The sequence below is a fragment of the Sorex araneus genome, chromosome 9 (genome assembly GCF_027595985.1).
Source record: "Sorex araneus isolate mSorAra2 chromosome 9, mSorAra2.pri, whole genome shotgun sequence".
In the NCBI taxonomy this organism is placed as follows: Eukaryota; Metazoa; Chordata; class Mammalia; order Eulipotyphla; family Soricidae; genus Sorex; species Sorex araneus.
Genome location: NC_073310.1, coordinates 11255575 through 11268688, shown reverse-complemented (window position 1 = coordinate 11268688; position 13114 = coordinate 11255575). Strand labels below are relative to the sequence as shown.

Here is a 13114-nt window from a genome sequence, read left to right as displayed (position 1 = left end):
ATTTGGGGTGCTCTGGAGCCTCATGAGGAAGAGGGGCCAAGAATTGACTCGCACTGACTAGAGAGCTAGTACAGGGCTTAAGCTGCCTACCTGGCATGCGGCCAAGCCTGGTTCCGTGCCCAGGACTCTGAAGCCCTGCCAGAAGTGACCCTGGTCACCGAGTCAGTAGTTTGTCCTGAAGTACCTCTAGGCATGACCCGAGAACCAAGAAACAATAGCAACAATAATTTACTCACATACGTACATAAACGCAGTAAGGGGGAATCTCCCTGCTTAGGGGTTTTTGAAAGCTGCTGAAATGAGATTTGACCTGGTCACGTGTCCTTAAACTGGGTACGTGACAGACCAAAATGTGCCACACTGGTCCCATACACGGTGCCCTAAAGCCTGGGTGGTGCCCTCTCTGCCCCCGGGTCTCTGTCATTGGTTGAAGGCCCTGTGATGTTCACACACTGACAAAGCCACTGAACCCCGCTTTTCGCAGAACCAACCCCTACTGTGTGCGGCACCTCACCACGAAGAGGAGGGTCTCTCGGTAGACCGTGATCCCCTCTGCACAGCCCCCGCCCAACTCCAAGCCTTCCCCAGAACACAGGGCTGTCTGCACTCATCACAGCACCCAGGAAGGACGCTAGGCTGTCAGACCCGAGAAATCACTCTCCCGGTCTGCAGAAGAATGCCAGGCTCACATACGACAGGAGCGAAGTCCTGGAGAAACGTTTCCATTTCATGGTGGTGTTGGTGGTTTTATTTTATGTTCCAAATACCGCGACACTCGCACATAGGCCCCCGAAGCAAATAGAACTATGTCAGAAAGGGCATGCAATCCAAGTCGGTCTCTGTTCTGTGTTCCAGCGTCTTCCCTCTCCCATCCTGGGCTCAGACTTCTGTCTCTGCATCGCTGAGGCAGAGGGTAGAGGAGACCGGGGTTCACACACTTAGTTTTACTTACTTAAATGATTCAATTCTTTGATAGCAAAGTGAAAGCATCTGAAAGATTGCCGGATTAACACAGAAACTGGAAAGGCATAACGACCAACCATACCTGCACGACGGGCTATTTTGAGCATGAGGCTATTGGAGGCTGCTGATGTCAAGATGGGGTGCAGGGAGCTGGCTCGAAGGGCTGGAGCACGTGTTTTGCAGTGGGAGATCCGGGTTCCATCCTTGACACTGTGCGGTCCCCTCAGCACCACACCAATGCTAGGAATTGAGCCTGGACATCGTCAGGTGTGGTCTAGAAAACAAGTACATAACACGTCAGGACGAGACATATGTATCAGGACTGATATACCAGGACTGTGTGGGGGGTGGGGAGTTGCTTGGGGGAGAGTAAAAGCACCAAAAGTCTCTCTGGGTCTAATCCATCTTTCTGAGAGCAAGACAGTAACCTGGCCAAGGAAGTGCCTTCAATTACATGACTTGATCTGGTTGTTAGGGTGTTTCAGACTTTTGCTAAGACAGTGAATGTCTCTGGGGTTCACCTCCGACAGCCTGTCAAGAGCTGAGGGAGGAGGTGCAAATGGGACCCCTGGATGACAGCTGGGCACTCTGTAGAGGCCCATGAGGAGGCTTTCTGGGACATTTTGCTTGTTGCCATTCCCCTGGCCAGCAGGAGTCAGAGGCCAGAGGGTCCCTGGGTCCTTTTAGACTCTGCTTCCTTTGCTAGGGACAGCCACAGTTTCTGCCTGGGGGCTGAGATCCTTCCATTTGACCAATGTCGGGGTGAGCTGTCAAACACACCATGATCCCCCGAAGCAGGAGGCCTCGGAGATAAGAGTCTATTCAGGACACCCAGATAACCTTCCCCCGCTCTTAAATTCCAGGCAGCAAGAGACGTTCAGGTGAAAGTGAAGGTACTAGGTGAGGGGGTTCAGACGCTCATGGTGGACCCCTACAGACCCATCTGGAAGATGAAAAAGAGCATCAAGGAGATGTGGCCCCTCAGCGGGCAGCAGCGGCTCTCCTTCCAGGAGCCCGGAGAAGAGCGGCAACTACTCAGCAGCTCCAAGACGCTGGCAGATTACGGGCTCTTTGCCAGGGTGACAGTCTCAGTTCTGGTGACAGAGCCTGGGGAGATCCAGGTCTTTGTGAAGGACAGCAGCGGCCGCAGCAAGCCCTATGCCGTCTACCCTTATGACTCCATCTCTGACCTGAAGGAGAAGATTGAGGAGGCAGGGGGACCCCCGGCAGAGGACCAGATACTCAAGTTCCCAGGCCACAAAGTGCGTTATAGTAGCAATCTCTCAGAACTGCAGGTCCAAGACGGTGACACCTTCCTGCTATTCAGGACAGATTACTAGTCCCCCGGGCGTCTGGCGACCACCTGGCTCTCAGACCACCGTGATGCTTGTCCACGTTTTTACTCTAGAGCAGACTCCAGAACTAGCCGCTTAAAGATGCCACCTATGGACGTGACCAGTGACTGGGATGCCCAAGAGCTGTGACTAAAACTGTCCCCCTTAAATATACTTTGGGCCCAGTGTCAGGGATTTCCTGAGACAATGGACTGTGGAAATAATCACTGATCGATTAAGATCGAAGACAGGACATTCCTAGATTGCCGAAGTAGAAATGATCTGCAGCTAGGTTTTCCAAACAGTAACATGACCAAATGGCTTATCTGCCTCTGCATAGCTGTTGCTACCTCATTGTCTGACTTTCTGATAGAAAAATGCACAAAACCTTTAAAAGGGCTGGGGAAAAAAAAACAAACTGTGACCCGGGTTGCATGATTCGGGTCTGGGACCCCATGCAGTCACGGGCGAATAAACGCCTCAGAATGTCTCCAGTCCTTTTCTATCCCAGCCGCCTCCTCCCCTAAAAGTAGAGAGAGAGGAAGAAGGAATAAGTCTGCCGTAGAAGAGACAGGGTTGGGGTGGGGTGTGGTGGGGGTTGTGGAAGGGAGACTGGGACCGTTGGTGGTGGAAAATGCGCACTGGCGGAGGGATAGTGTTCAATCATTGCATGACTGAAACGCAATCATGAAAGCTTTGTAACTGTAGCTCATGGTGATTCTATAAAAAATAAATATATTTTTTAAAAAATGTCTCTAGTTTTCTGAGTCTCGGAATCGGCAACCCCCCATAACACCAGGAGAAACCAGAGGTGGATGCCTATGATCCTGCATCCCCCGGTATCCCCCTTTTGATCCAGATGATTACGCTCTTTCTGAAGCACAACCATGAATGTGCTCCTCCTCTGCTAAAAGTCCTCTAAGGGCGCCTGCCCCCCACTTATCCCAGTGGCCACCATCTTTCAGAATCCAATGAAAAGCCCAGGTACGGGGGAACAGTGGCAAACGCCAGGCCTCATGGGGTGGAGGTGGAGCCAGTCCCTCTTGTCCCCCCCCCCTATGGGACTCAGATGACGCCCACCAACTGCTTCCAGCTACTAATTAAGCCCCATAACCATTGTGATCCAGAGACACAAAAGAATCTCAGAACTGAGCAGCTCACTGCAGAGTTCTCTTCAGATCCTAATTATTAAAATTGTAGAACTTTAGGGGCCGGAACGATAGCACAGCAGGTAGGGCATTTGCCTTGCACTCGGCCGACCCGGGTTCCATCCCCGGCATCCCATATGGTCCCCCAAGAACTGTCAGGAGCAATTCCTGAGTGCAAAGCCAGGAGTAACCCCTGAGCATCGCTGGGTGTGACCCAAAAAGAAAAAAAAAATTGTAGAACTTTAGGAGAGAATGGCTGCTCTCTCGGCTGCACGACATCATATGCTATTCATAACAAGCAATACCAAATAAATTGTCTAGCATTGCCTCTTTGGAAGGTTTGAGTAGTGGTGGGAAAATTCCAAATAATAATGGTGAGAATGGTGTCAAAATATTGAATGGAATCAAAGTAGGGAGAGAGGATTGTGGAAATTGTCTGCCACACAGGCAGCAGAAAGGTTGGATGGGGGCAGATGCTGGGGACTTTAGTTGTGGAAAATGTGCGCTGGTAGAAGGATCTGTGTTTGATCATTGTTTGACCAAAGCTCAAACATTAAAGCAATGTAACTGTATCTCACAGTGACTCAATAAAAAAGAAATCATCATCATCATCATCATCCCAAATTTCTCGAGCGTTCTCAGTAACGTCTCCATTCATACTAGCCATGCTCAAGTCCCCTCTCCGCATGTTCAGATGACCCTCACACATGAAGGAACTGGCAGAGGAACCCAGGTGTGTGGGACCCGGGGCTGAGACTGCCAAGCCTCCTCAGAGCAGGACTGGGCCTCTTCTGCTCAGATTCCCTATCTTTCAGTAGCTAAGAGGTAACACCCAGGGACTGCCCCCTGCACCCTGTAATCCCACCAACGGCCAACATCCAGAGACTATAAAACCAAGCTCTTGGAAGACATCTTGTGGCCTCGTTCTCCCCCTGGGAGAGCCTGGCAAGATACCGAGAGTTTCCTGCCCACATGAGAGAGCCTCGCAAATTCCCCATGGCATATTCAGATGCCAAAACCAGTAACAATTATGGTCTCATTCCCCTGATCCTCAAAGAGACTCCAATGCAGCACCATTGGAAAGGACAAGTAAAGAGAGGTTTCTACAATAAAAAAAGAAAACCAAAATAATATAAAATCACTAAAGTGGGCCAGAGAGATAGTACAGCGGTTAGGGAGCTTGCCTTGATGGCTGCTTTGACCCATGGCAGTGCAAGGGGTTCCCCCATGCACCACCAGGGATCACTCAAAAGCACAGAGCCAGGAATAGCCCCCCATGTTCATCCCCAATACCTTTGCCCCTCTGTCCAAATGAGGCTGGACCAAAAAGTGGTCAGTAACCTAAAGCAGAATCCACCCATTGCTTCTCCTTCATCAATCAGATGTTCAGTCCTGGACAGCAGGCCCATGAGCAAGGTGCAGTAGTCCAGTAAGAGGAGGGGAAACTTGAACCTGAGTCATAGAATAGCAAGGAGGACATTTGCGTTGCACGCAGCCGACCCGGATTCAATCCCCAGCATCCATAGGGTTCCCCAAGCACCTGCAGGTGTCATTCCTGAGTGCAGAACCAGGAGCAACCCCAGAGTATCACTGGGTGTGACCCAAAAAGCCAAAAAAAAAACAAGAGGAGGGCAAACTTCTAGGCAGAAATGTCCTCAGAAGAAGAGAGAGCTAAGCTGCCCCAGTCAGAACCCCATTCCTACTACACACAGCCTTCCGGGACGGCTGGCATGAGACAAAGCTGCATCCGGGAATCTAAATGAGGCCAGAAGTTAATGTCAGTTTGTCCACACCACACCGTGCGACCAGCCATTCCCAAGCAGCCGTTTATTTGTGGCTCATGGTTCCCTGTGTCTAGTCAGTCTTTCTGGCTTCATTTGACTCACCTAGAGCTGGAGAATTACTACAGCCTCATTCCTGGCAGTGGGCCCCATCTCGACTGGAAAAGTACGAATGCCTTCGCCTTGTCTGTCTCATTCTCCTCCAGGCACTTCACCTGGCATCTGGAGGTCTTGAGGTAGCAAGAGAATGGGCCAGCTGCAATATGTTCACACTTCTAAAATTTAGGCACGACTCGCCATCTCCTGATGGAGCCCCGGCAACACTGAGCTTCTACTAACACAGCTCCGGTATGCGGGACTGGACATCTCCAAACCTCGGAGGCGTACTGGAACAGGGAGGCACCAGCCTCATTTCCAATTCGCCCCGGCAGCCGGAAGTCACGCCCTCGCCCCGCCCTCAGCGCCATCTTGCCATAATCAGCAGTGAAGAATCCGGGCCATTCCAGCAGCACCATAGGCCAGAGAACGCTCCGGACCCCAGACCAGGCCAACAACACCGGGGTGCCAGACGGGGAAGGTACAGCCTGCACACCTTCTCCAGATGGAGCCCTGGCGACACTGAGCTTCTACTAACACGGCTCCAGTATGCGGGACTAGACAGCTCCAGATAGAGCGTCTGCATCTGATATACATGTATACCTTTTCTGATATACAAAATATATGCTCTGGAATGGCTCCACCACTCCTGAGCATCCATTATCCCAGAGGCACAGAAACCAATCTCAGAATGCAGCTGCTGCTGGCAGATATACTCCTCGACTCTGAACTAAGCTATGGCCCCTTGCAGCCCTGGGAGAGGAAAGGTTTCTGTCCCTCGGCCTTTTCCCCCCTGTGACAGAATGGCGACCGCCACCATTCAGAATCAGTTGGACAGAGAGGTAGGAGTTTGCAGTGATGGGACGGGATCCATGGGGAATCTTGCGATGGGGGAGGCAGAACCAGCCCTGCCTCCTGCCATAATGAGACCCCGAGCGGTCGACCATGGACAGCTCCTCCACTCCTGAACAGCCATGATCCCAGTGCCCCAGAAACCAAGCTGGAATTCAGTGGCTGGTGGCAGAAATACCTCTGGACTTAATACCAGAATTCCAAATCTGGGCGGCCGCTTCTCAACCGTGCAACATCATATACTCTTTGTTACCAACAATAGAAAACATACAATCTAATGATGTCATTCTGACAGGTCTGACTGTTGGGGGTAAAACACCAAATAATGATAGAGAGTTTCCTGTTGAAAATTGAATGCAATCAAAGTAAGGAAAGAATAAAGTGCTAATCATCTGCCACACAGGCAGAGGGGGAGGGGGAGGGGTGTATGCTGGGATTATTGGTGGTGGAACATGTGCACTAGTAAAGAAATGGGTGTTTGAGCATAGTATGACTGAGATTTGATCCTAAAAGCCCAGTAACTGTTCTCACAGTAACTCAATTTAATTAATAAATAAATAAATTTCAAAAAATACTAAATAATAATAATTAATAATAATAAAATTTAGGCACTACTGTTCACAATACTGTTAATGACAGGGTTTCATGTATGACACAGTTCAACTCCACACTCTCCCCTGGAGTGTCCACTGGAGAGGGGTTGAGGATCTCGCCTGGCACGCTGTGGGCCCTGGTTCAATCCTGGCACAGCATAAAGTCCCCGAAGCACCACCAGAGTCACTTCTCCCCTATAATAGACTCAAAAGCAAGGCTCAGAGCGACGGCCTGTGACTCCACGGGGAAAAGGGCGGCCATGTATCCTAAGACTTTGCTCCACTTCCCACAAGGGAAAGATAAAAGGCAAAATAGTTGACCGAGAGCAGCAGCCAATGGGGAATCATGTTGTTCGGACTATAACACTCCCCCACCATCGCCAAAACTAAAATTCTCCCGGATTCCACACTCAAAAGGTCCCCATTGATGAATGAAGCCATTTCTAGAAGGTTCCTTCCTCGGTGCCAGATCTTATCGTTGGGGAAGTAGAGGGGAGGACAGAAACACTGTGTCCAAGGGCGGGGGTGGGTGGAGGGGCCTCGGAGGGAGGGGCAGAGGCCGACCCCGCCTTGGGAGCACACCCTGCCAGCAGAACTGGGTCACAGGACAGAAAGGACTGGAAGTACCCCACTCTGTGACTGCCCTTCAGTTGGCAGGACTGCACTGAGTTCCCAGCACCCCATGAACACCCCCCACCTGACCTCAGTGTTCTCATCTGCACTTACAGGCTACTACTAATTCTCCCAGGACCCACCCTCACACGTTGTGTGAAGATTGACTTCTATTACACGTTGTTGGGTCCAGGCCACGGGTGTCACATGGTGAGTGCCAGTTCTAGAATGCATTCGAAATAATGAGCCGGGACTCCCCACTGCCCGAGTCCGCTGTCACCTGGGCAGGGAGGAAGAGGGAGGGGAAGAGAGAAGTGAGTCTTTGTTCTCCCGGGGGTCAGAAAGACTAAAAATCTCAAAACACTGAAAAGAAATTTTCAATATACTCTACTTCAGGCTCTCTCTGTTCAAGATGGCGCGGTGGGGGGATGATTTGACACAAGTGCGTGGGGGACAACAGGTAGTTAGGATAGAGAAGCGTACAGTGATGATAATAGTTAGAAATGATCACTTTGGACAAGAACTGAATGTTGTAAAAGGAGGTGCAGGAATATTAATGATAACCTCTCAGTACCTGTATTGCAAACCATAATGACCAAAAACGGGGGGGGGGGGGCGGGGAGAGAGAGACAGAGACAGAGATAGACAGAGAGAGAGGATGACGAGTAGGACAGGAGAAGGAGAAGGAGAAGGAGGAGGAGGAGGAGGAGAAGGAGGAGGAAGAGGAGGAGGAAGAGGAGAGGAGAAGAGAAGAGAAGAAGAGTTTCAGTTTCCTGACACCTGTGTCAGAGAGGGCGTAGGAGAGGGAGGAGCCTCCTGCCAGGCTGGGGCTGGGAGAGACTTAAAAGGTTTGGCCAGATACCAAGAGCATCGGTCGGAGATGGGGCTCCGGCAGGATCTGTACAACACTCTGGCAGAGGACCTCGGTGACTTCGTGGAGGAGAGCCTCGTGCCCGACGAGGAGTGGGAGAGGGACGAGCAGGATGCCTGGCACCGATGTGCCACTTTCTTAAAGGATCACTGCTTCCAGGGTCAGCTGGTGGCAGGCCAAGAGGTCCGGGTGCTGAAGGTGATGAAGGTGAGTGACAACCCCGTGCTCCAATCCCAGCCCTGCTCCTTTGGGATGGATGCCCTGGGGGGTGGCAGGGAGAGTGGTTCCCTCTCTTGGCCTTGGGGTCCTTCCTCCTCTTCAGCCTAAACATTGAGAAAGATTAAGTGTCCCAGAAGCGGGGAATGTGCTCTTAAACAGTGACTCTCCAAAGCAATGGAACGACAAGGATTGTCCTTTGGAATCCAGCCTCTGAGACACAGATGGACTAGGCGCTCTAGGTGCCTCCCAACTGCATGCTTCCTGTTTCTTGTTTCTTGTTGAACAAAACCTTCTTGAGGGCCAAGGAGACTCGGATGTCTGGAGTCCGTGCTTTGCATGCCGGAACCTAGCTTTGATCTCTGAGTACCTATAGGGTACGCCCCAAGTCCCCCCCAAAAAAGCACACTTTTTCCCCAGTCATAAATGTTATTTGCTATATTTTTCTTCAAAAACTGCACCATCATAAATTTATATTATGAATCCTAGTAAGTTATAATAGGAACTTAATATTATATGTGAATATAATTTTATTATAATCTCAGAGAAATTTTGTAATGTCAGAGCGTACCCCCACAGTAAAATGGATTTTCAGAGATGGACCACGTAATTCAACACCCTGTAATGGCTTGGCTTCTCCTGGAAAAGTGCTCAATCAGAATTCTATCAGATGGGCAGGCAGCCCATGACCCAAGTGGTACTCAGAGATGCTGGGAATAATCCCGTAAAGTTTCAGCCAACCATGCCAGAGGTTAAATGTAAGCATCCAGATAGCAGATACTTTAATAGAGGTGCCGGAAATTACCTGCCCTGCCCCACCCACCCCCAGTGCAAGAGGTGTTGGGATTGGTCTGGGGTTAGGAGCATGCCCCTGTACTATCTCCCCAGCCCTGTAATTGAATGTATAGTATTGCAGCCTAAATCAAATGTGTCTTGACCATAAACTAAATTGTATGCCTATTGCTGCAATGAAAACCATTGAGCACGAGAGCCACCAGCCTCTCCCTGAGTACGGCAAAGGCTGCACTGAAAAAATCCCTCCATCTGGCCACCGGGCACTGCTGGGTGCAGTCCAGGTGATCCCTCAGCAACAATTTTTTTCCACAATAATCTTTTAAAGTGTCAGGGGTCTTCTTAGCAAACCCGGAACTTAGAAGCAGAAAAGTCAGAGACTCGAGGCCCTTTGGTTCCTTTAAGAGTCAACCTTGTAGTACTAGGCTGGGCTCCCCAGGGCTGAAGTCCAGGGCTAAAGGGCAACTTCTGCTTCCTGCTCTACAGACACTTTGCTTTGGGGAGAGGCTGCGACTAGCTCACTGCTGGGGGATGCTGCGAGCTCAGGGCTAGGTAGGGCTGATGGGCCTGCAGAGACTACAGGATTGAACCCAGGACGCCTGCACGCAAAGCATGAACTCCAGACAACACTGCAGAGTAGTTTTTGCTTTGTTTCGCTTTGGTTTGTTTGGAGAGAGCCACACCTAAGGTACTCGGGACTTATGCCTAGCTCTGTGCTCAGGGGTCACTCCTGGTGGTTCTTGGGAGCCATATGAAGTGTCAGGGATGGAATTTGGGCCATGTGCATGGTCCCTTCTGCACCGTACGGGCATGGCAGCCTTTACTGCCACGTTAGATCATCCTTTGTTTTCAGAATCTCAAATCAAAAAAGAAAAGAGCTTCTTATTGATGAGCATGATGAACATGTTCAAGATTACGCAGGAGTCTGAGGTCAAACTGCTTCGCGAGTTGTTTCGTGGTTTTGTTTTCTTTGGTGTGTGTGTGTTGGGAGTTGGGTGAGGGGGGGAAATATTTGGTTTTTGCTGTGGTGGAGATGAAACCTAAAACCTCACAGTCTCTACCTCTGAGCTATAACTCAGCTCTGCTTTGTGATTTTATTTATTTATTATTTGGGGCTGCCCATGGCAGTGCTCCCAGATAGGTGCTCCAGAGTGGCCTTCCCGGGTGCTGGGGCAGGGGGAGCATACGGTGAAAGGGGTGAACCTGGGCCTCCCACGTGCAAAGCAGGCCCACTGGCCTTATAAGCCAGTCTCCAACTTGCTTCAGGATATTTGTAACTCACATTTCGGCACCAAAATATAGGAAATATTCCCCAAATTACAAAATGACCGCACACCAATAGCACTATTATTAACATCTTACTCTACTACGATCAATCACACAGCGGGCTGGAGTGGTAGCACAGTGGGTAGGGCGTATGCCTTGCACGAGGCCGACCTGAGTCCGATTCCCAGGACCCCATATGGTCCCCTGGGCACCTCCAGGAGTAATTCCTGAGTGCAGAGCCAGGAGTAACCCCTGTGCATTCCCGGGTGTGTTCCAAAAAAAGAAAAATTTTTAAAAAGACCAAAAAAAAAAAAAAAGAAGTATTGAGGGGGGGGAAATGACCATAAAAAGAAGAAAATCAACACAGGAGAGATTTTTTAAAAAGAAAAGAAAAATAAATGCAGATATAAACTGGCACCACTTAACTTTTCTTATACTTTTTGGCCAAATTCAGCTTCCCCCCAATTTCTTTTTCTTTTAAGATTTTTTTCATTGAATCACTGTGAGAGAGACCCTCACAAAGCTGTTCATGATTAGGTTTCAGTCATACAGTGTTCCAGCACCCATCACTCCAGCAGTGAACATTTACCAGCACCAGAGTCCCCAGTTTCCCTCCCATCACCCCCCATCTGCACCTCCCAGCCTGCCTCTATGGCAGGCACTTTCGTCTCTCTCTCTCTCTCTCTCTCTCTCTCTCTCTCTCTCTCTCTCTCTCTCTCTCTCACACACACACACACACACACACACACACACACACACACACACCCCTCACATTTAAAGGTAAAAAGAATGTGAACTTGTGGTGCCAATCAAGAGGGAGCCAATTTAGAACCACAGTCACTCACCCAAACGACAGCTAAAATGCGCAGACATCAGAACCAAGTTCTTGAGAACTCAGGAGTAAACAACAGACGGGTTGGAGACAAACCCCAAGCCTTGAGTAACAAGATGGAATGAGGGTTCCCTCTTGTATCCACCATTTTCTTGGTAATTTGCAAGATCAACATTTATTAATCAGTAGACATAGGACACGGATAGGTATCAGACGCATGATGCGGACGGAGGAGAGGAAATAAAGAGCCAGTGTCAAATGGTCACAGTAAGAACATTCTGCCTGATCCATTTATATAACTCTGCAAATGCCAAGAGAGTCAAGATAGGTAGAAAATAGATGCCCGGTGTGTGGGGTGTGGGAAGGTGGCGTGGCCATAAAGGTAGTATGAGGAAACGGAAAAGGCTCTTTCTATCTGGTTTCACTAGTGATAATAGTAGTCCGCACCAATGACAAGATGTCAGAGAACTAAACATACACCTTGGGGCAAAGTCTATTTCCTCGTTGGAAATCCTCTGTTTATGGAAGATAAGTCCCGCCCCTTACCCTCACCCAGGTGGTTTGGAGCGATGGCACAGCACGTAGGACATTTGCCTTGCATGCGGCCAACCCGGGTTTGATTCCTCTGTCCTTCTCGGAGAGCCTTGCAAGCTGCCGAGAGTATCCCGCCCGCACCGCAGAGCCTGGCAAGCTACCCGTGGCGTATTCGATATGCAAAATAACAGGAACAGGGGCTGGAGCAATAGTCCAGGGGGTAGTGTGTTTGCCTTGCACTCGGCCGATCCAGGTTCGATTCCCAGCATCCCATAGGTCCTCTGAGCATCGCCAGGTGTGATTCCTGAGTGCAAAGCCAGGAGCAATCCCTGTGCATTGCTGGGTGTGACCCAAAAAGCCAAAAAAAAAAAGACAGGAACAAGACTCACAATGGAGACTTTTATTGCTACTGTTACTGGTGCCTGCTCAAGCAAGTTGATGAGCAACGGGACAACAGAGATACGGTGAGGAGGCCCCCCGAGGAGGGTCTGGAGGAAGTGTCCCCTACACCTCTCTGCACTGGCCTTACCACATCTTGTTGCCCCTAATTCTTTCCAAAAAAATATTTTTAGCTTGTTGGGTCATACCCAGCTATACTCAGGGGTTGCTCCTGGATCCACACTCAGGAATTACCCCTGGTGATGCTTGGGGGACCAAAATGGATACCAAGGATTGAACCCAGGTGATTCGTGTGCAAGGCAAAAGCCTTACCCATCTACTGCTCCAGTCCCCTTCAAAATTGTTAAATATAGAATATATGTTGGTGCTTAGATATAAAAATGCATTGGTCTGGGCCTGAGCTGCCCCCAGAACATTCTATGGCAATAGAAATGTTTGCCTGATTAACATGTGCTTAGTTATCAGCACACACACAGAACATGGATGGCTGTCAAATGCATGATGCCGAGTGGGAATGCACGGCCAATGTAAGAGTCACCTTCCACGGGGAGCCCAGAGAACTCGAGGGGAATGTCTGAGTGCAGAGCTGAGCTTTTCATATCTCAATCTCTTTAAATCATTTTAAACCAACAGTCACCCATGGCGGTGGGATGAGGTGTTTGTTAGACTGCACTGATGCAGGCATGGATAATAGATGGCGTGTAAGAAGCAGGTAGCTCTGATGGCCTCTGAGGAAAGGCTTAGAAACAGGAATGAATCAAAAATTCTGCATCTCATTGATATGTTTGAGCAGCTTGCCCAGTGATTTATTTTTTTCAATGTAAA

General features: G+C 49.7%; 1 protein-coding gene across 1 annotated transcript in view; it reads left to right on the top strand.

The window, feature by feature from the left end:
* LOC129407014 (uncharacterized) overlaps window positions 1–13114 on the top strand; it is a 32012-nt gene that overhangs the window by 9876 nt on the left and 9022 nt on the right. Inside the window, exons 6-8 of the mRNA XM_055147102.1 lie at window positions 1827–2302; window positions 3246–3281; window positions 8238–8457. Of these exons, the coding sequence (XP_055003077.1) occupies window positions 1827–2302; window positions 3246–3281; window positions 8238–8457 (732 nt within the window). The remainder of the gene's footprint in view (window positions 1–1826; window positions 2303–3245; window positions 3282–8237; window positions 8458–13114) is intronic.